The sequence below is a fragment of the Haplochromis burtoni genome, unplaced genomic scaffold (assembly GCF_018398535.1).
Source record: "Haplochromis burtoni strain Fernald_Lab_line unplaced genomic scaffold, NCSU_Asbu1 Contig_118, whole genome shotgun sequence".
NCBI lineage: Eukaryota > Metazoa > Chordata > Actinopteri > Cichliformes > Cichlidae > Haplochromis > Haplochromis burtoni.
Window position 1 is genome coordinate 66,483 of NW_024582479.1, and position 22,043 is coordinate 88,525.

The following is a 22,043-nucleotide window of genomic DNA, read 5'->3' on the forward strand; positions in this document are numbered from 1 at the left end:
CTAAAGCCTTTGTTTACTTAGTTATTTCACACGGAAAAATGGCAATCAAAAATCTTTAAAGAAAAAAATGTTATGAGGTCTTTTTTTTTTTATTAAACCATGGTCTTCATTAGAATCCTGTGCCAAATAGAAATAAATTGAGCATGCAAATATTTGCAAATATCACAAACCCATGTTTTTTCCTTATTAGATCATGATGAAACATGTCCAATGTTTAAAGTGAGAAATTTTATAAGTTTTAAGACCAAAATTAAATCATTTTGAAATATTTTTAAAAATTAAAAAAAAAAAAAAAAACAGGCCGAGGGGACGTATGCCGCATCCCTCTGAATGCTGCACATACTGCATTCATTACAACAGCATGGCTTCGTAATAGAAGGGTACATATTTAGTGCATGAAGCTAAATACTGGACAATGATAACCCAGGACTGTTGAGCAGCTAGAATCCTACAATACCATGGAAACTGTGTAACATTTACATTTTTCAGATAAAAATAATAAGTAAATGCCCCCTAAACTTAATAACTGATTGTGCCACCCTTGGCAGCATCACCTGCAATCAAGTGTTTAAAATAACTGATGACGAGGTGCTCACATCGCTGTGGAGAAATTTTGTGTCACTCATCTTTGCAAAATTGTTTGAATTCAACCACATTGGAGGGTTTTTGAACATGAACAGTCCGTTTAAGGTCATGCATCTCAATTTGATTTCAGACCTTTACTTGACCACTCCAAACCCTTCCTTTTGTTTTTCCTGAGCCATTCAGACGTGGACTTGCTGGTGTTTTTTGTATCATTGTCCTGCTGCATTACCCAAGTCCTCTTGAGCTTCAGGGCAAAAAATTGAGACAAAGAACTGGGAGAGAGCAGAATTCATGGTTCCATCAATTACAGCAAATTGTCCAGGTCCTGGAGCAGCAAAGGAGCTCCAGATCCTCACACTACCACCGCCATGTGTGACTGTTAGTATGATGTTCTGTTTATAAAACACTAACAGGACTCAAACCTTCAAATACTTCAACCTTTATCTTGTAAGACCACGGAATATTTTCCCAAAAATCTTGGGGATCATTGAGATGTTTTTGGCAAATGTGAGATGACACTTCGTCTAAGGTGAAATTTGCAATGACTTCCATGAAAAAGACATTATCTGGATGGAAGCATACACTGTTTTAAAACCTGTATATACCTTTCAGAAGTGATTTTGCCTTCAGGCCAAATAAAAGACCAAAAAATATTGAAATCATAAGAAATAAATGCAAAAAGTACAAAATGAAATATGAGGTTTCTAGAGAATGCTCTAGAGGACACAAAGGACGGTGACCAATACTTTATGAAAAAGGCAGCTTTCACAGGGCTCTATGCAGGCCCATGCTTCAGTAGCTTGTAAAAGCAACTTTAGCTGCAATAACTTGAAGCAACTGTTTACATATGACTTTAATACACTCTCATATTCCCCTGGAGGAATTTTGCCCCACGCATCTTTACAATTTTCCTTTGGTTCATTGAGATTTGTGGGCATTTGCTTATGCACAGCTGTCTTAATGCCAGTACAGAATTTTAATCAGATTGAGGTCTGGACTTTGACTGGGTCACTGCATTACAGCAAGAGTCATTTTGGCTCTTTTCTGTTGTAGATTTGCTGCTGTGCTTTGGCTTTAGCTGTCAGGCTGACAGCCTCACATTTGACTCTAGAATAATTTGGTATATATAAGAGATCATGGTTGAGTCAGTGACTGCAGGGTGCTCAGACCCTGTGGCTGCAAAACAAGCCCAAATCACCACCCCCTCCTCCACCATGCCCGACAGGTGATATGAAACATTTGTGTTGGTTTTCTCCAAATATGACGCTGAGCATTGTGACCAAATATCTCCGCTTTGTCCACATCTGTCCAAAAGACATTGTGTTAACAGGATAATAGTTTTCACTTACAGCACAATAAAGGCCCTGTACTGTCCATTACACTTTAACATCTGATTCAAACTGTCATGGGGCAAAGTGTGGGTGAAGCACTGGACAGGTTGCCAGTCTTTCATGGGGCTAACACAGAGAGACAGAGAATCATTCACACTTGCATTCACAGCTGTGGTCAATTCAGAGCCATCAGCTATCCTCACACACATGTCTTTGGACTCTGGGAGGACCCAGAGAGTACCCACAGAGGCACAGGGAGACCATTTAAACATCTAAACAAAAAAAATAAATAATAAAAAAATAATCGTAGTTTTTCTTATCTTATTACACATCAACCCTAGGTGTGGATGTGAGGTTGAATAGTTAGTCTCTTTTTCTGTTTGTGATGGACTGGCAACCGGTCAGCACTCTGGGTCACCCAGTGTCAGCCAAGATCAAAAAATGGATAGACCCAGACCGCACAGAGTGATAAATCTGTGTTGGGATTGATGGAGGCATATTTGTAACTACCAGAGGAGGGCAGTAGAGGACTGTAAAAAAAGACCAGTATTTTAATATTTCGTGCATCTCCACAAATACATCAGGACAAAGTCATATTTTATTCCTACCGTTTATTTTATGTGGAATAATCTATGGCAACACTCACTTAGCAAATGCAGTCAATAGCACTATTACAAAATAACAACAAGTTGTTAAAATGGCTCTTGGGTGGCTGAAGTGGAGAAAAATTGTGAAATAGTAGGAATAATGTTGTTGGTTTTTTTTGTTTTATTTAAAAGATTTTTTTTATTTATTTTCATTTCCTAGGAAAAACCTATAACATGTTTTGGCTAGATATCAGCCGGTTACTGTATAATGCTGCTGCAGCACTCTGCAACAGTGCTGTTGCATGAAATCATTAATTAGTCATGGTGGTTTTCCTGAGCCAAAAAAACAATCTACATTCACAGAGATGTACAGGTCTGCATAATGATGCACCCCTGACAGCACGCTGGAGCTGGGTTCATGCTGCCTTTTTTTTTTTTAAAGGAAAAACTTAATTCAGTTTTGACTTGTCTCCCCCTTTAGTGTATTTTTACTGTGACAAAGAAGATTGGGTGTATAAGACAGCTGATGTATCTCTCTGCACGCAACCCACCAGCCACCATCGCAGGTGTTGCCTCGGCGGGGATTTGCTCTCTTTTTGAATATTTTAGCATGCTCTGTGGTTCCCACAGAATGATTGATTGGTTCTTCTTGGCCCACATTAGGGTTCTGCACACAGGCCTTCAGGTGTTCACTCTGACTAAAGAAAAGATTTCTGAGTAGGATGTTTCTTAAGATAGTTGCTTCTAATGCAGAAGTACATCCTGTTTTTTTCTTAGATTTTTTTGCATTACCTTTAGAGGTTTAGGATAAGGGTCTCACTTAGGCCTTTAGTCCACATCATTCCTACCAGTTGAAAGAAATAACTGTGATTGTGTACCATGCTGGCTGTGATCTTATAAATAACAGATGCACATATCTCCCATATCTGTATGTTTTCTTTCTTTCCTTTTCTGACTGGGAAATACTGAGCTGTACACACCTTTGTTTATTAACAGTATCACACAATATGACTAACATGATGCTCCCTTAAATGTATGCCAGAGGACAGGTGCGTCTGCCAAGCTCTCTCCTCACTTAGCTAACATCAGGTGATGTGCACTGTGTCTCGCTCATCTCTTCAACCTTTCACACAGATGGATAGCTTGCAATTTTGCTGTGAAGGTCACTGGTTTTTTAAATCCATCTTTGCTACCACTACGCACTTGATCAGCATAACAGTTTTGTCTGCATACTGCAAAGCTGTGCTTGAGTTTGTAATCCCTGCCAATAGGTTAGGCCAGATAATTAAACTGAGAATCTGAAGGAAATTCAATACAATCTATTAGAAGTGAGTGACCCAAGTGAGACTTTGGTATTCGCGGGCTGCATGTAAAGCTTTTCTATAGCATCACGTTCCAGAAGTCATTCACTGCTTATGTTGGCTTCTGTGTAGTAGGGTCCAAGTACTGTGCATGCTGGATTTACTAAGAAACCTGATGGATTCGTGTCTCCCTCAACAAAATACAACATTCATCTCATTATCTAAGCACTCAGTGGTATGGATGAGTTGAGCCGAATTAAAGAGCTGACATGTCATGAGCGTCACCAGTGACACAATATTAAATCCATCTAAAGAACACAGCATCATTCATTTTGTGCCATGTGATCAGCTCTGGCAGTTCACAGTGTGCCCAGTACAAAAATGGCCAACTAACCGACTGCAGTGATTATATGAAACAACGTTTTCACAGGATCCTCTGCAGTACTGTGAAAAACGAAGTACAATCCATGATTCAGTAGTTTGTAGTTTGTTTGCTGTACGACTTTATTATTGTGGAAGAATTCTGACCCACTCTTCTTTGCAGCTTTGGTTCATTGAAATTTGTGGGCTTTGTTTATACACAGCTCTCTTACGACAGCATTGTAATCAGGTTAAGGTCGGGACTTTGCAACACTTTGATTCTTTTCCTTTTTCAGCCATTCTGTTGTAGATTTTTCTGCTGTGGTAAGGATCATTGTCCTGCCGCGTGACCCAAGGTTTAGCTTCCAGACAGTTTTGACTCTAGAACACTTTGGTATAAGAGGAGTTCACGGTCGACTCAATGACTGCAAGGTGTCCACCACCACGCATGGCAGTTGTTATGAGGTGGCCTCTTCTCCCTTTCACTGCTTTTGTATCTTCTTCTTCTTATTATTATTTTGTGCTCAAACCTTAATATAAGCTCTGCTTTTCTCTTAAAAGTAACTGTGGCAGAATAAACATAAAAATACTGTCATTAGTTTTATCCAAAGGCAAAAACTAACAAAACACAACCTATTCTCGCTTTGTTACTCACCCATCTGAGACTTTTGTGCTCAGACTACTAATACGACAGCGTGTCTTCACGCATTGCTAATTTTCTCATCCACAAACACCAGCGAAGTTGAGGTGAAGTCTCCCAAGTGCCACTCTGTCATTCTGTCACACCACACATCAGCAGCGGTGACGGCGCTTCTTCGCAAACTTCGGACTTTGCAGAAATGAACGGCTGCATCCTTCCTTCCTGCCATTTCCCCCGGCTTGTGTGGGAGCTGAATTCAATATGACCTATAGTGGAATGTGACAGCAGAGGGCTGCCACAGCCCAGCCTGACAGGTCTGCCAAATGACTCCCTCTCTCTCCCTCACACCATGCACGCTTGAGCCAGCTCCTTTTGAGGCTCTTTCGTTTTTTCTCCCCCTGAACTGCAATGCCATGCATCAGCTGAGAGCCAAGCCTGTTAACAGGATCACTTCTCCACAGTGCAGCGACTGCAGGAACAGTTTTACATGGCGGACACACTCAATTACATATATACACGCTGTTTAATTCCACAGATCAGTTCGTCCACACAGACCATTGGTATTGCATTTGAACTTAGCGTGGTGTCTCGAAATGTGTGAATTTAACAACTGTCTGGGTCGCGGGGCCACAGACATCAGACAGAGATGATGTAATGTATTCGTAGTTGTTTGGATTCTTAGCCGATTAATCTCACAGTTACAGTATACACTTTTATCAAAATGATATTTGGACGGTGTTTCATCCCTCCATTGGTGTGTTGGTGTTTCTGTAATTTCTTTATTTTGTTCTTTTTCTTGTGGAAAAACATCCAGATAAAGTGAGACATATCCTGCCTGCTATATTTTATGTGTGATTGACATACAGTCAGTTAGGCGGTCACCTCAGGGGACAGAGAAAGCTTGAAAATGAAATAGTTTAGTGTTTGGCCAATCGATACAAGCTGTGATGCAGTAAATGTAGAATTGCTGATAAAAATGTAAAAAAAATTAGAAAAGCAATGACTTCATCATCACTTCATCATCTGGCTCCAGCTCAAACTGGGTCAGCTGGGCCAGCTGTTAAAAAAATGACCCGTCCTGCTGCTCCTGCATTTGCCCCTGGGAGCAGGTGCTCTCCTGGTGGCTGATGAGCTACGCTAGTTAATTAACACCACTCAAGCGTGTACAGCAAAGCACAAAGGACATTGTGTTTATGCTCGTAATCTCAGGACACAGCACAGAAAATTCACACAATAATCAAGCAAAAACATTTTTGCGGGGGAAATAATGGCTGCTACATTTACACAAAACAAGAAAACAAAACTTTTCTCAAGACAGAATGAAGGCTAGTGGAGGTCATCTGTACCCAGGAGGTTAAATTATTAGCTGTAATTTTGAAGTGAGGGTGAAACTTGTCACCATCATTGCTGGCCTCATTGCCAGTGGCAGAGCCAGACAATTCTTATATTGGTAGCCAGACCGAGACCATTACACTCACTGGGTCACCTCCGAAATGTAGTTATTTTTTTTCTGTGTGGCAAAGCCCTCCAGGCCAAAGTGTTCTGGTCAGTCGCTCTTAGTATTTGATTTGGCACTGTGAGGACACATATCTAATAAAATTTTAAAGAAAAATCTGGAACTGTTGTCGGAGCCCATCCATTTTCTTAATCGCTTGTTTACATCAGGGTCACTGTGAGTCCATCACAGGGCAATTTAGAATCACCAGTTTACCTAGCATGCATGTTTTTAGACAGTGTTTCATCTCTCCTGTGAAAGGAAGCCAAAGCACTTGGAGAAAACCCACACAGGTACAGAGAAAACAGACAGAAAAGCTCCTACCTAGCCGGCAGATTCAAACCCAGCACCCAATCTTCCTGTGAGACCCCCTTCTAACCACTGCACCACCCATTTTCTGAAGTTATTTTTTATTTATTGATAAACTAATGTAGTCTAAGCTAATAAGCTAATGTATCCAATGGCCTAGATTATATGTATGCAGTATGTCAGCGGTCCCCAACCTTTTTTGCGTCACGGACCGGTTTATGCCCGACATTATTTTCACGGACCGGCCTTTAAGGTGTCGCGGATAAATACAACAAAATAAAACTAGTACCGGTACCGAAAAAAAGAAGATTTATTCATAACACACATGAAAAGACCCAGGAAAACCGAGTTAACGATAAAAACGATAACAAAAAAACCCTGAAAACCATACATTTCACACCTGAGCCTCAACTCTCGTGGCCCGGTACCGGTCCGAGGCCCGGGGGTTGGGGACCGCTGCAGTATGTAGCATGTATGTATGTAGCCATTTGTTTTTGTTTTTTTGCAGTTACCTTCAGTGTCTATCTTAGCCACTCATGGGTAAAGCATAACAGGACCTAAACGTGTTTGGATAAAGAGGGATTAAGTAGGTTACCCCTCCACTGTACTTCACATGAAAAAAAAGTGTATACACTGTATAATCATCTGCCCAGGAGCAAAGCTAAAGGGTGGCAGATACCATCGATGACACTCTGGCAAACCCCTCTGGTCAGCTCACAAAACAAGCAGTAAAATCCTTCAGGGCTACATGCATACTCCAGCACCATACTCCAGCACCATACTCCAGCACCATACTCCAGCACCATACTCCATCCATCCATCCATCCAATTCAGGGTGGCAGGTAGACAGGCAGACAATCACCCATACCCAAATTTACACCTATGGCCAACTAAGAAACAACCTAATGTGCACGTCTTTGGACTGTGGGAGGGAGATGGAGTACCCAGAGAGAACCCACACAGGTACAGGGAGAACATGCAAAATGTTCATGCTGTGAGGTGACAGTTCCAATCAGTGCACCACCGTGCCACCTCTAGCAAAACATTTTATGCTATTTCTCTGTGATTACTGTTCCCACTTGGATCTATTCTAACAGCTTAAACGCCCCAGAATTACTCTTATGAGCTTTTTAAAAATAATAACCATAAAAAATCCAACTACAAGCGACTTTTGAGGATGACATCCATCCTTCTTCTTAACCAGTTGTTCCAACTTATAGGTCCCTATATAGTCATAGAATTAGAGGTTACATAAAAATGCTTATGACATGCTTATTACATGCCAAGATTGAGTGAGTACAATGTGCCGTGCAGTTTCTGTGGTAGCTAAGTGAAAGTAACCATCACACCCCAATAAAGCTGCCTGTCTCTGCCAGCAGACCTATATTGAAATGTGCAGCAGAGACCATTACAACATGCTTAAGAACATTAGCAAGATGGAGAACAGATATCAGTTAGTGCATAACCTCCAAACCTGGGCGTCTTTTCAAGTGCCGGTCAATAATTGCACACTCCGCCCACATGATCGAGTAGCTGAAATAATTCACCGCAGTCATCCAATAAAGTCATTCGGATTCTTTAATGTTTTTTCTACAAAAATATTTTACATTAGAAAACACAGCTTGAAATATACACAGTCCACTTGGATTGAAGTACCCATGGAACATCTCCATTGAAATATATCTGTGTCTATATTTAAACTGTAGGTAAATATACCAGCAACAATAAACCTGGTTGCTGTTTTGTGAGGTTTTTCAATGATGTCACCAGGAGGAACTTGGGATTGAAGCCGTGAGCTGTAATCTGATCAAAGCAAATATGGACTCACAATCTATCCATATTAATTACAAAAAATACAACAAAGCAGAGGCAAATGCTGCCTCTGATAATGGCAGGGAATGCTTCTGGTGAAAATAACGACTTTGTGTAGATATATGAACATCATTTACTCAAAGAGTGTGGGAGTATAGGTAAAGGATCAAAGCAAGGATAATGGCACTAAGCAACCGTGAGAGAGACTTTCTGCCATGAATAACATTCGTTTGTCTGTTTTCCAAATCCCAGAGTGCCCTTTCCTGCATGTAGCTGTAGCAGGTGGTATTCACCTGCCTGCCTGTTTACAACCTCAAATGCCACTCATCTACCTGTTGCCATCCAGCGTGCCATTTATGCCTGGCTGTCAGGATCCCACAGGGGCCATTCATCTACAAACTATCTACACCACATCCACAGGGCACTTTTTTTTTTTGCCAGGCTGCCTCGATATGTGCCGGGGTGTCAGTCAACTGTCTAACTACAGTATTTATATCCCAGGATGTCATTCTTTACCCTGGCTTGAGCCGTTCTGTGGGGTTTTTATATCAGGTTGCGTAAAAATACTATTTTTCTCCGGGATAGGTGAATCAGAACCCTAAACTTCGCCATCATGTTAACTGCAGTCAGGCTAAAACGAAAGATAAAAAAATAGATTTGACGGACAGGGTTTTGAAAGGCATATAGTAGCCTGGTAGGAAGTTTTACTTTCCAGGCACAATTTTTTTCTTTGGCAAATATGCTTCTTTACTCTCTTGCTGATAGTTAGATGAGAAGATAGGTGTTTAAATATTTATGGCTATGCTGGAAGGTAAAAAAAAACAAAAACATGTCTTGAAGCGAGTAAATGACTTGTAAATGACAAAAACAATGCTAGTTCAATGAGCTTGAGGTCAGCTAGCTATTCCCCTCTTTTCCTGGTCTTTCTAAAGCAAATGTTCTCATCAAACTCTCAGCAAGGAAGCATATTTCTCAAAAATGTCTGTCATTACCAGATTCCATGGTGTCACTTATTAAAATGTTTCTATTTTTTTTTACCACTTCACATCAAACAAATGCCATTCATTATTGCTGTAAACTTGGTGCACATGAAAAAAACAATCTCTACTCATTTAGTCTTCTCAGCGTTAAGCCTTTTTAGCCATTCAAAAACAACAAAAACAAACCTAAAACAAAAAAGATATTACAATTTGTCAAGTACGGCACTAACATTATCATTGTGGATGCATTGATACCTGTCAGGGGTACCTTAGTTTGATAGTATGATACTGGTATGTACATCCCAAACTGCAAGGCGCTTTAGATGACCATCAAATGGCATGTGAAATAAATAACAACAAAAGAATGGTAAAAACATACCAATCAATACTTATATGAGCAGAAATTTCCAGTTTGTACTTTAGTGTGTGTCCACTGGCCCTTCACTAATAATTAAACTCTTGCACCCAGCTTGAGAACTGTGTCCCATGCTTTAGCATCATAGCAGTTCAGAGCGGAGGGCCAGTGACAGCGTCCAGAGTGGCGGCAGCAGCCAGACGGGAGACGGGGATGGGCGGACGCCTAAAGGCGATGCGGTGTCCGAGGTGCAGGAGCACACCTCGTATCCGTTCTCCGCGTGATCTGGGTGATTTTGCACGTTGACTCTCGTCTCTGTGCTTTTGGGCTGTGTGTCCGGAGAGTCCGACTGCATCTCTGTGCACAGCAGCCAGTCCTTTGCAATGAGGCGGGGGTATCCTGCCTCCACCTCCATGTCACTGCCTGGCACTCGCCAGTACTCCTTCCCTTTGAAGAAATAGGACGAGCCTTAAGAGAGAGTGGGAGGGAGGGAGGGAGGGAGGGAGGGGGAGGACACAGGGTTGATACTGTTATATTTTTGGATGTGAATAAACAGAACAAGATCACATGGAGCAGAAAACAATATAATACTAAATCGCACGTAAGGTGGAAAGTTGGCTGCAGTAACTGTGTTAAAAACACAGCAAGTGAATATATGAGCAGGATTATAGAAGTTTCCGTGTGATGTCACTGGTGAAATCCAAAATGACCCACAATGACTTGGAATTTACGAGGAGACCAACAGGAAAAAAAACCCAGTTTTTGTGTTAAAGCCTGCACAAAAGTAATGACTGGAAAATGTTAATCATCCCAAGAAGGAAATGTGCCTGTTAGTTCATACATAATGGGCTATTAGTTCCAGTGATCTGGACAGGGACGCGGATGTTATGAAGGCTGAGGTTCTGCACTAAAAGCTGCAGGAATTAAAAACTGGGAAGGGAGCAAACTGTCTGTTTATTAAGTGCTTGCTTATAATTTTCCAGAAAAGTTAAAAAAAGATGTTCAGAGTTTTAAAAATGTGCATTTGATCAAACGTAAAGATTAAAACCAGCCTTGACAGTTTGTCAGGAGTGAAGCGCTGCCTGTGTGCACTGCTGCAATACACAATGAGTTTTAAGTTTAATGTACAAAATCAAGCATATATCAAATGTATTCTGAGCTAATGATACAAACATAGAAACCAGAATAAACTTAGGGTGGCACGGAGGTGTAGTGGTTAGCAGGCAGTGACCTCAATGCAAGAACATTAAGTTTTGATTTTGAATGTGCCCGTTGGGGAGGCCAATCCATGAGTGATACTGTTGGTATGTTTTTACCGCTCTCCCAGTACATCATTGTTATGCTGAAAAATGAAACTGGTGCCAACCAGACACTTTCCAAATGGTGGAGTACTGAGAGTACTTTTCTACATTCACAATTCCATCAATTTGACAATATTTCCAACACCAGTGGCTGAAATTCAGCCCCAAACCAAAAAATTTGAACATTTGAAAATTGGAATCATCAGTTGTCACTGATTTTCAGTCCAGATCTTGTGGACTCTGCTTCACTTCCTTAAGAAGCACTTTTGGACAGCCATCCTTTCACTGAGACCATTTCTGATGAGGCCTGAGTGAACAGTAGATGGATCAAATGTCTCATATATCTCTTCCTGTTTCTTAAGGACACGACTTTGACATACTGTTCACATTCTGTAGACGGTTTTGTTCAGGACCATTTTTCAGGTCACACTGTACACCACTTTAACCCCACCTGATACACACAAAAGCACAGCTTTACAGAAACCCATACTATACTTTTTGACACACTTGAGACATTTTTCTCAAACCGTGGAGCTAACGTTATGCACCGTTTAACATCTTCCCCACTAGCTGCTTCTCGCTGATATCTGTGTCATGTTAGGTGACCAGAATTACATCAAATGTGATGCACTATGCAAAAAGAAGCACGCATTGTAAGGTGTGATGTAAGGTAACGATCAGCACAATAATGTGATAAGTTTGCCTCCCTCAGACATGCTTCTACAGTTGCTTGGGAGCATAAAATCTGAATCTACTGAGATAGACAAGCGTATAACTGATGTGGCTCCTCGTTTGCTGCTTTTGTCCCCTTCAGCATTGTTCACATCAAGTCTTTTCTCTTTTCTTCTTAGCTCTTAAAAGTGAATTCTTCCATGGCTTGTGTCTCTCCTCAACTCTATTCTCACTGCTGCTCACCATGAGTTATCTTCCCATCTTCTTCGTTTCTCTCTCCTTGCGTCTCTCTTTATCCTATTGGAAACAGCCTAAAGGCAGATAAAAGGCTTTGATGTAGCTTAAGTTTCAATGCCCAAAGGTGTATATAGAGTATACGTGACTGTCTGTGTTCTTGTTTATATAAATGCACACATTCCTATGTGCCCTAACATGAAGCTTTGATTTGCTGGGGCCTTACCTTTTGTGTGATTTGCCTATTGCTATGCACAGCACAGAGCTTGGTGTAGGACCTCTGAAGCTGGTAACAACTCAGATGCAACACAGACCTCTAAACACCTGACAGGGAAAAGAGCTTCCACACATTCAGCTGGGAGTTGCTGCAGGGGAAATCAGTAATGTTGCTCACTCCTGCTGAGAGTGGCCTGAAAAACACAACCAAGTACCTCTGGCTAATTAGCTGTTTTTGTGCCAGTTTTAACTACAACAAGTGCTTAATCAAAGCCTAATATGGACAGCCAAATGGATGACACATTCTTCAGGGGGCTTTGCTTCACAAAGGCTTCCAAAACAATGCAACTAAAAGTAAACATTTTTTTTCTCTACCAGAAAACATTACTGTTTGCTTTTGACCTTTAATAACCATTTAGGAACTTCAAGCAACCCTTTTCCTGCATCTGAGGATCATCTGTAGCTCTGAAGCGTTTGCCTAGTCAAAGCAAATGTCAGGAGCTTGTTAATATAATACTTTGGTGGTGTGATTCTGGAGAACTTTACGTAAATTTTTATCTCTATGATCATGCATAGCTCTTTTAAGGTCCCAGCACAGGATTTTAGGTTAAGGTGTGGACTTTGGGCCATTGCAACACCTTGATTCTTTTCTTTACAGCTAAACTTGTTGTAGATTTGCTAATGTGCTTGGGCTCTTTGTCCTGCTGCTGGTGTTAGATGTTTGTGCTCTGACGCTCTGTTTAATTTTTGCCAAATGTGGTGCTTATGACCAAACATAAAAGAAACAAAGCAACCCTTCCAAACAAATCATGCTTCAGTCTTTTTCAAATTTTACTATCATGAACTTTAACATTTAACACGATTTGTGAGACCTGTAGAGGCTGAGATGTAGCTCCTGGATTTTTTCTGCAGTTTCTGACCTCGGAGTGAGTTTCCCGGGCATTTACTCCTGGGAATATTGGAAACTGTCTTGAATATATTCCACTTCTGAATAACGGACTTCAAGCTGTTTGGAAATGGCCCTATAACCATTTGCAGATTGATGAGTAATAACAGTGTCTTCTCTGAGATCATTACTGATGTCTTTCCTCCTTGGCATTGTGTTAACGGCTGAATGCTCCAGACCAGCAAACTGCTAAAATGTCGGCTTTAATTGAGGTGCTCACACTCGCCGATGATCAATTAATCAAGTGCATCTGATTAGCAGCACCTGGCAGCTACTGACCCTTTTAATCCTATGGCAGTAGTAAGGGTGTACCTAGTGCCTGTAGACTTACATAGCATAGGCTTTGTTTCAGGTTATTATTATTTTTCCATTTCATTATCAAAGCATGGATGTGGTGTCAAAATCGTCTTATTGTTAATTGTCCAACTGACAGCTGCTTTTCTGATTTCATAGTCTTTTACTCATTAAGTCTAATATTATTGTCCACGCATGCTGTTCTGTGATTAAATTCTATCATAAAACGCTTTCTAATTGTGAAAGAAATTTTAAGAGTGGCAGACAAAAACTTTACAGTTTCAATGTGAAATCAAAAACTGCTACTTTTAGAATAAACGTGTCACACTATTCAGTCTACTAGTTAATTTATTCTGTGCATACTACAAACCCCAAAGCCAAAGAAAAGCGTGCATTTCTTTATACATACCCAACACTAAGCACCAGATTTTTGAAAATGAATTCTCTATTTATTAAGATTTTTTTTTCAGTACAAACTAATAATGCCTCATCACAATGGGTAATGCCGCGCTAATGCCAACCATAATTCTGCTGGAAGAGCAGTGAGCTCGCACAAGCTTATATTTTCACGTGTGTGGTTCTTAAAGAAGGTACTCAACATTTTTACAGGAGGTAAAAGACCAGAATGTTTTACAGGCCCAGATGCACACAGTCCATAAACATTACTGACATGGCACATTCAGGCGTGACATGCTCCAGAAATGATCACATTATCCCACCTCCTCGCGTAAAGTTCGCCACTTTCAGAGAAACCAACAGGAGTGTGGGCTCGGGAGGGACACACACACACACACACACACACACACACACACACACACACACACACACACACACAGTATGTATTTGAGCTGTTTTATTTGGTTTAGCAGCCGTTCATTTAAATTTCTGTGTGTAAATATTAGATCAGGCTTTCTGCGATGATTTAAAATTTATAACGACCAAAAAATGACAAAGCTAAAAAGACGCTCGACAGCTATCCTTGCACACAGAGGGCATTAAAAATGAATATCTTAAATGCAAAGTAATCAAACGTTTTTCTTTTTATAAATGAGAGCAGAGACTCCCCATTATTTTGACGATGGTACTGACATTTCAGGAATACTCTGTGACTGATTCTTGTACCAGATTAACCAGCTTCTGGTTAAAACTCAAACAAAGGCAGGCAACGCACGTGTCACAAAAACATCTGACACCTGATATTTATGTCTCTTTGTGTAATACACAGCGTAGTATGAAACACTTATTTTTCATAGTGTCTAGCAAATCCCAATAGTCGCTGAAGCTTGCACTTCTCTGCAAAAACAAGCACTTCTGACTTGGTTAAACATTAAGTGGAATGATGCTTTTTGGTAATATGCTGAGCTATGACTGGGAAAAGGTCATCGGTAACTGTTGATGACTATTTCAAATAGCTGTCAAGTGACTCTGAAGGGTTAGTGGCTAACCATATGTCATAAACACTGGGAGCTAATTTGGGGCGGTTAGCAGAAAACAATACCTCTGTTGTCTATCCAGCATGGAAATAGAAAATGTCACAGACCATAATCGCATTTTGGAACTGGACTAATTATCTACAAACAGAAAGCAGTGCCCGTGCTGCTGCAATGAAACATTTGTCATGCTCAACAACTCGGTGACAACTGTTGAGCACTTACACTCTCAAAAGATTGGAGTACTGGCTGTGGCCAATGAGAAAGCCAGTAAGTAAAAAAGAAGTGCAGGCTGCTGTCTATGTGAGGACGGCACGCACACTCAGAACAGCGCTTAAGTGGTCACTCTCCTACAAACTCTTATGCTACATTCACACTAGTGAAAATAATAGCTGGAGACCAGGGTGTGACCAAAATCCCTGCGACTGTGTGCAATGACCTTGCAGTCTCGTCCCTTCAAAGACAAGGACCAGGTGTATGACCACTCAGACTCAGCTGCTGTCCTTCAAGCGACTTCGAGTGATGATATGACAATAAACTGTGTCCCTTAAACAGTCCGCAACGACCTTCCAATCTGTCCACATTCATAAATTAGATGGAAATAATTTACAAACATTCACTAATTGAGAGTTAGTGCAGTCAGTCTGAGTCAGTCACCTGTGAGTCAAGAAACTCACAGGTGGTGTGTTCCCATCACAAGATGAACAGTAGTTAAGAGTATTTTATCGACTGTGAGTATGTGCATTCTGGCAAAATGATAAATCACACAAATTTACCAAATGCTAAAACTGCAATAATAAATTCCTATCATAAAGAAAATAATATAAATCTGAAAGAATTAATAACACAGATGTAAATAAGGGAAAGAACCTGAGCACTCTGTTTAAGTGATGAGTGGTTATTTATGATTCTTAAATGCCAAAGATGGCTGCTGCATGACACATAGTCTTCTTCTAAATTACAGCTGAACTGGGAAACATAATCCAGCCAATCGTGTTGCTAATCACACACAAGTGTGGAATAAATCACTGCTGACAAAAACAAAGCATCCTCTAGGATTTTTTTCCACCAGCATATGTTACAATCCAAAGTTCACTAAGCTAATTTTGTCTGTATGCAGTGACACAGCCAACAGATTTTACACAATTGCTTCTTAATTAAGACTTAAATAAAATGTGTAGGCATACACGAGATAAGTAAAATAAATTAAGATGTTCAAATCAAAAACTAACATCAAGTAAAAAACTAAACGTGCCGTAAAAAATGCAGGATGTTACTAGTCTGAGGAGATCAGTAGAGTGCCTATTTACATGATTCCCTTAGTGCACTTCTGTGTTTATGCTGTGTATACTGGTGTTTGCGTGTGAGACAGAAAGAGATCTTGTTTCAGTGATAAGAGGGCTTACCAGGGCGGCCGATGGCTGTAGAATAATAACTGATGTTGAACTGAGAGCTGATGCAATGAGGGCAGTCTGTGAAATGCATGGCTGCCCAAACGAGGTAAAATCAACAGTGCTTCCCTTGCCTTCTTTCACACTCTACCTCCTTTCAAGTATTTTAAAGAAGACGAACAGAGTGACTGCTCCAAAGATAAACTCTACTTTCATCTTGGAGCAGCAGCAGCCAGAGCGGCATCAGAACACGGATCTGCAGAAGAGGATCGACAGCATGATGGTGATTTTGCTGCGGCTAATGCAGCACGAACATTCTCAGCTGGAGCTTCTTGATTAAACCGGAGATCCTGTCATCCCTTCTTGGCCTTTTTTCAGATGGTTTGTTCCCAGCGTATCTGACCATGTCCACCGAGCTCACAGTGGCAGCACTGATTACTTGAATCTTGTGGATTCATAACAGCCAACACAACTCTACGCTGTGTTTGCAGTGTAAAGGTCAAGGCTGTTTCCGGCAAGCCGGGATGCCTGCCTCGCGAGCCGTTTCTGGTAGCCTGGTTCAGTGTCTGTAATCTAAAAAGTTTGTTGTCTGGAAACTTCAGCAAGTAACATCCAAAAGGTCCGTAGACAAGGGTTTACATTACATTTACTATAACCCCAGCTCACCTTTTATGGGGCTCTGGCTCCTTGTTGTGGTGTATCTGTAAGTCACATTTTCGTGTACAGTTTGTATGTGAATGTGAGATTTTGTGTAGATGAATGTGCGTGTCTGTTTACTTTAATCATTAAAAACAAAAGTTTGAACATGTGAGCATGGATTTATTTTTTGAAGGGCTGATCTGCTTTATAAAACATATCACTGTATGTATTTCTCCAAATCTCCCAAACTCCACGACTCCAGAACGATGCACAGAATAATGCAAATGTTCCCTGAGTTTCAGAGCCCCTCTGGAGCCTCTAAAAGCTCTTTAAGCCTCTCTTTTAAAAAACATCTGAAAAGTATTCACAGCACTTCACTTGTTCCACATTTTTCATGTTAAAGCAAAACGGATTTAATTTGTTTTTTCACCTCAAAATTCTGCACACAATACTCCATAGTGACAAAGTGAAAAAATGTTTGCTTGATATGTTAATAATAAAACTAAAAACCAAAGATTTAAAATAGAAAACAAAATGTATAGACAGATGTGTGCATCTCCAAATCGTCAGTCAAGTTGTCGAAACATCTGATCAGCAGACACAAGGATGCACCTGAAGTCAACTTTAAGTGTCATGGCAAAGAAATCATATATATATATATATATATACATATATATATACATATACATACATATATATATATACACATACATACATATATATATATATTATTTTTAATAAATGTGCATGAATCTGAATTTTATTACACCATATTAAATTAAAGATAAATGAATTCATGTTTTTATACTTGGCAAACTGGACTTCTCTGAAAACTCTAATTAATTTAATTTATATGGCACCAAATTACAATAACAGTCACCTCAAGGTGCCACAATAAAAATGACCTACGATAAGAGGAGTAATCTGATTGTTGAGGAAACACAATCAGATTACATTAATAAGCAAGCTCTTGGCGACAGTGGGAAGGAAAAAGTCCCTTTTAACAGGAAGAAACTTCAGGCTGAAGGCGGGGCGTCCATCTGCAGCGATGACTGGGGGATTTTCTATTCGAGAATACAAGTCAATAACTGTAATTTGACATCTTAATATAAAAAAGTTCGATGTTGCGTTTTTTTTAAAGCTTTTTTATAAAACAATTTAGTCTTAAACCTTGTGCGTACTGGTGGATTAACCACTACAGTAACAGTGAGATATATATGTATATATTTTGCTGTGTCATTCAGTGATTTGTTTTATTGAAGTACTGATTATACAGGCAGCAAGCCAACTTCTGTCAATTTGATGAAAAGTCATACAAATAAACATTGGTTTTTATGTCTACTCACCATCAGACCACCTCATGGCATCATCCAGGTGTGGAGGCAGCCCCTTCCATAGTGAGCTGTCTTTAGGGTAGCCCAGGTCCATACGTCGCAAGTGGTCATCGTAGCGCCAGTAGCGGTTGTCCTTAAAAAAGTAGGTTTTGTCGTTGTGCAGCCAAACAAAGACGGCGTCCACTCCTTCCAGTGGCAAGCCAAAGTCACTGATTGGACGAGGGTAACCCTCTTCTACATTATTGTCTTTAAAAACCCAGTATTTTAAACCTGAGTGATGAACACAGAGGTTAAAATCAAACCTTTGATATGATAGGATGTATCCACACAATTACAAACTAAACTAAATGAAACAAACAAGCAAAAAAAAAACTTGTGAACACACAGACTGAGTAATCGAATAAAGTTACATAGATTTACCTTTGAAAAACACGATTTTGTGGTCCCCTGGTCTCTCGTACACAGCATCCACACTGTCCAGATTAGGAGGAAGGCCCCTCCAGAAACGATGAATCTGAGCAGGACGGAGAGATACTAGGTGCTTCTCTCGAGTTAGCCGCCAAAAATACTTCCCTATGATGGACAGAAATAGCAAGTAAAGATCAATAAGAACTTCTTAACAATACTCTGCAGGATTTATTTAGAAGGAAAGCCACAGAGTGTGCTGTATCTTCAGTAGTCACATCACAAATGCTAGCTACTCCTTCAATTTGGCTAATTAACAAACTCAGCACTTTTTACCTTCTGTTGATTCTTCTGGAACTACTTTGATAAACCAGTTAGCAGCACTGGAAATTGAAAAATTTGGCTTGAGTTTAGGAGGAAAACAATTTATTATCCAGTTGAGCGTAGCCAAAAAACATCATGTATGCTTATGAAAAATGAAAGAGAAAACAAAAATCAAAAATGCTGCTCCACTGATTTTTCAATATACCATACAGACTGGCTAATGCCCCAGAAACATCACTTTTCATGCTTAGTAGATTCAGTTCATCAACCAGTTTGGGCTTCATTTTCTTTGGACTGGAGAATTTGTGATAGTGTGTAAGCCTTTTATTCAACCTCATAGAAACACACATGACTTGGCTTCCTGTTGATTGCTGGCGCCACCGCTCGGCCCCACGCCCAGCCTCACTAACTTCACCATATGTTCTTAACTCATGTTTTTCGCCACATGTTCAATGTTGCACATTGAACTGCAACAACAATCAAAACCCAGTTCATCCAGGAAAACACTTTTTCTCCATATCTGACGTTGGACAATAAAGTACACTCTCCCTTTAGAAGAACGGCGAGGCTTCCTTTGATCTTTAAGTGGAATCGCCGGTGGACCATTCACTAGCGGTTCAATTTAGATTCATGGAGTTCAGTTAATGGCTTCAGACACTCAGGCAATGGCAGGGGAATTACTGTAAGAAAATGCAAGCGAGCGAGCGAATCAGTTTGAGACTCTAAGAAAGGACTCTCCAATCAAGATGTGCGGCTGCAAAACTACAAAACAGACACAGTTTGATCTTGAAGAGACACCAAAGTGAACCCAAAGAGCCCTAAAATGACAGACCTACAAAATACTCTCAGAGAGAAAAATAAGGATGACAAAGAAACACAAAACAACCGCAAAGAAATGTAAAATAAATCCAGCAACAAAGCGACTCCTCGACTGTTGGAGTGCTCAAAATGAGAGCTTTGGGGCTTCAGACTTGCCTTCATCTAGTAGGCCATTTGTCATATACCATTTCCTTTGTTAATTTTTTATTTAATTTGTTTGGTCAGTATGCAAATATGCATTTCTTATGCAGAGGACTCAGTTAACTTGCAGAAGACTTCTGCACAAGACCCTCACAAATGCAAACATAATGTCTTCTCGCAACTTCAACTTGATCTGAAAATATCTTCAAGGTTTTTGCTATGTGCGAGTTCTAAGAGGAAACCAGCAACAGCCCTTTGGGTACTGTTACAAACCAAGGAAAACTAAGAAAAGAGCATGTTTTAAAAGCTGCTCTGTGTCCATCTTTGATAAGCGTAACTTCAGATCTCCATATTTGGCCATTTTTAAGAATAATAACAAATTAGTTTTACTGTATTAAATTATTTAACCATTTGTTGGACTGGGAAGGTTGTATCCTGCAATCATAATTACACACACACTCTGACTTTCTCCTTTCAGATTTGAATACCTTTGAAAAAGAAGGCCTCCCCTCGTATTTGGGCCACGGCATCAAAGTGACTGGTGCATCTGTCTGGAGCATCCCGTGCCAGTCTGAGTGAAAAAATAAGAAGCAGAAAAAAGAAATGACGACAAAAGATGGAAAAGGTTGTAGTAAAGAAGTTACTACAATTACAATCATATTCGCTACTATGCCGCATACCCGCTAGACATAAAACATAAAGGAACCCAAAACGATCCAACCGAGTTGCAGCTGTTTGCATATAGAAAAATGTCACGATCGTACTCATCTAATGAGAAATGTTCTGAATGTGTGCACAAATGTGCATGTTATGTGCTTTAATTAAATGGGCTAAATATGAGGTGAAATGCTGTCACACTGAAACGGTGCGGTCTTTCAGAACATTTATCCCACAAGCTAATAAGTGATTTAAAGCACTGACGTGGTCAGCCTGCCAATTATCAAGGCAAGAGCACTACAGACCTGCCACTGTGAGTGGGAGGGCGAGAGCTCTCCTGTTATCAACAAAGATCTCTATTCAGAGCTCTTTTAATGAAACTCTGCTGCCTAGTGGTCAGCATTTGTGACCCTTGGCAAGCATGATATAGCTTTTCCACGCATCATGATAACATGGAGTGGGTGAAAAGTGAGTGATGAGGACAGTGAAAGGCCAATATTACTGATGGAAAATGGGCTTCTATTCTGCCTTGGTTTCAAAATGCTTTTAAATTGTGTGTATGCATGGAGGTCAGGAAGCAGCGGGTAGCAGGCAGGTTTCAATATAGCATGAAACGTAAAATCTAGCTAAAAGGGCTAACAATTAAAACATTTATTCTTTATTATGGACTATAGCATTAGTTTAAATGGTTAAATAATGTGCAATTTATTATGCAATAAGAATAATATGCAATATAATGACCACATCTGGAACACGATATGTTGTGCTGTTGAAAGCACTAAATTGGCAGGGCTGTGAGAAACAGCTTTTGGAGGTAGCAAGCGGCTGTTTTTACTTAGTTTTGCTTTTCTGGGTGAATCTATTGGGGACGTTTATTACACTTTCCACTCCAACATCTTTAGTGCAGTGAACAGAAAGACCCAAGGGGGCTTGTAAAAAGAATAAACCACAATTTTGTGTTTGTGTGTGTGTTTGAGAAGGCCAGAAAAGCAGAAAGAGAGAAGATGAAAGGTTGAAGTGTATCATTTATGTGTTAGGCTACCAGAATCATTAAATTATTTGCACTGTGCTGAAAGCACACCAGGTGTCCTACTTACAGGAGTGTGGATCTGTTTTCAGGGAGGTCCAGTAGAACAGGAGGTTCAGCTGTCTGGGAGGGGTTTCCTGGTCGATTTGTATGGGAAACTGAGTCTCTGACACCTGAGAGAGATACGTGTGATTTCATTTGAAGAGGAAAAACAAAACGTGGCAAAAAATTACATTGTTTTATTCCTTCATGTAGGAAAAAAAGATCACTTATATTGTCACATAAAAATCATCAATTTCCAGAAAGAATTGAACATTTTGCACATTTTTAAAAATTGCTTGCTCAGTTGTTCATCTTTTGTACGTGTTTCTTTTATTACAACCAAATATAGCAGTCTTGTCTTAGTGTCTGTCTATCTTTAATTTAGTTCAATTCATTCTCCTCCATTCTGTCCCGTC

The 22,043-nt window shown here is 40.1% G+C and overlaps 1 protein-coding gene across 1 annotated transcript in view; it reads right to left on the bottom strand.

The window, feature by feature from the left end:
* Nucleotides 1-8,168: 8,168 nt before the first annotated feature.
* The window catches only part of mmp17a (matrix metallopeptidase 17a), a 121,244-nt gene continuing 107,369 nt past the window's right edge, over nt 8,169-22,043 (bottom strand). Inside the window, exons 6-10 of the mRNA XM_042223691.1 lie at nt 21,656-21,758; nt 20,390-20,472; nt 18,633-18,785; nt 18,225-18,482; nt 8,169-10,223 (exon numbers count right to left, since the gene is read on the bottom strand). Of these exons, the coding sequence (XP_042079625.1) occupies nt 9,898-10,223; nt 18,225-18,482; nt 18,633-18,785; nt 20,390-20,472; nt 21,656-21,758 (923 nt within the window). The 3' untranslated portion in view covers nt 8,169-9,897. The remainder of the gene's footprint in view (nt 10,224-18,224; nt 18,483-18,632; nt 18,786-20,389; nt 20,473-21,655; nt 21,759-22,043) is intronic.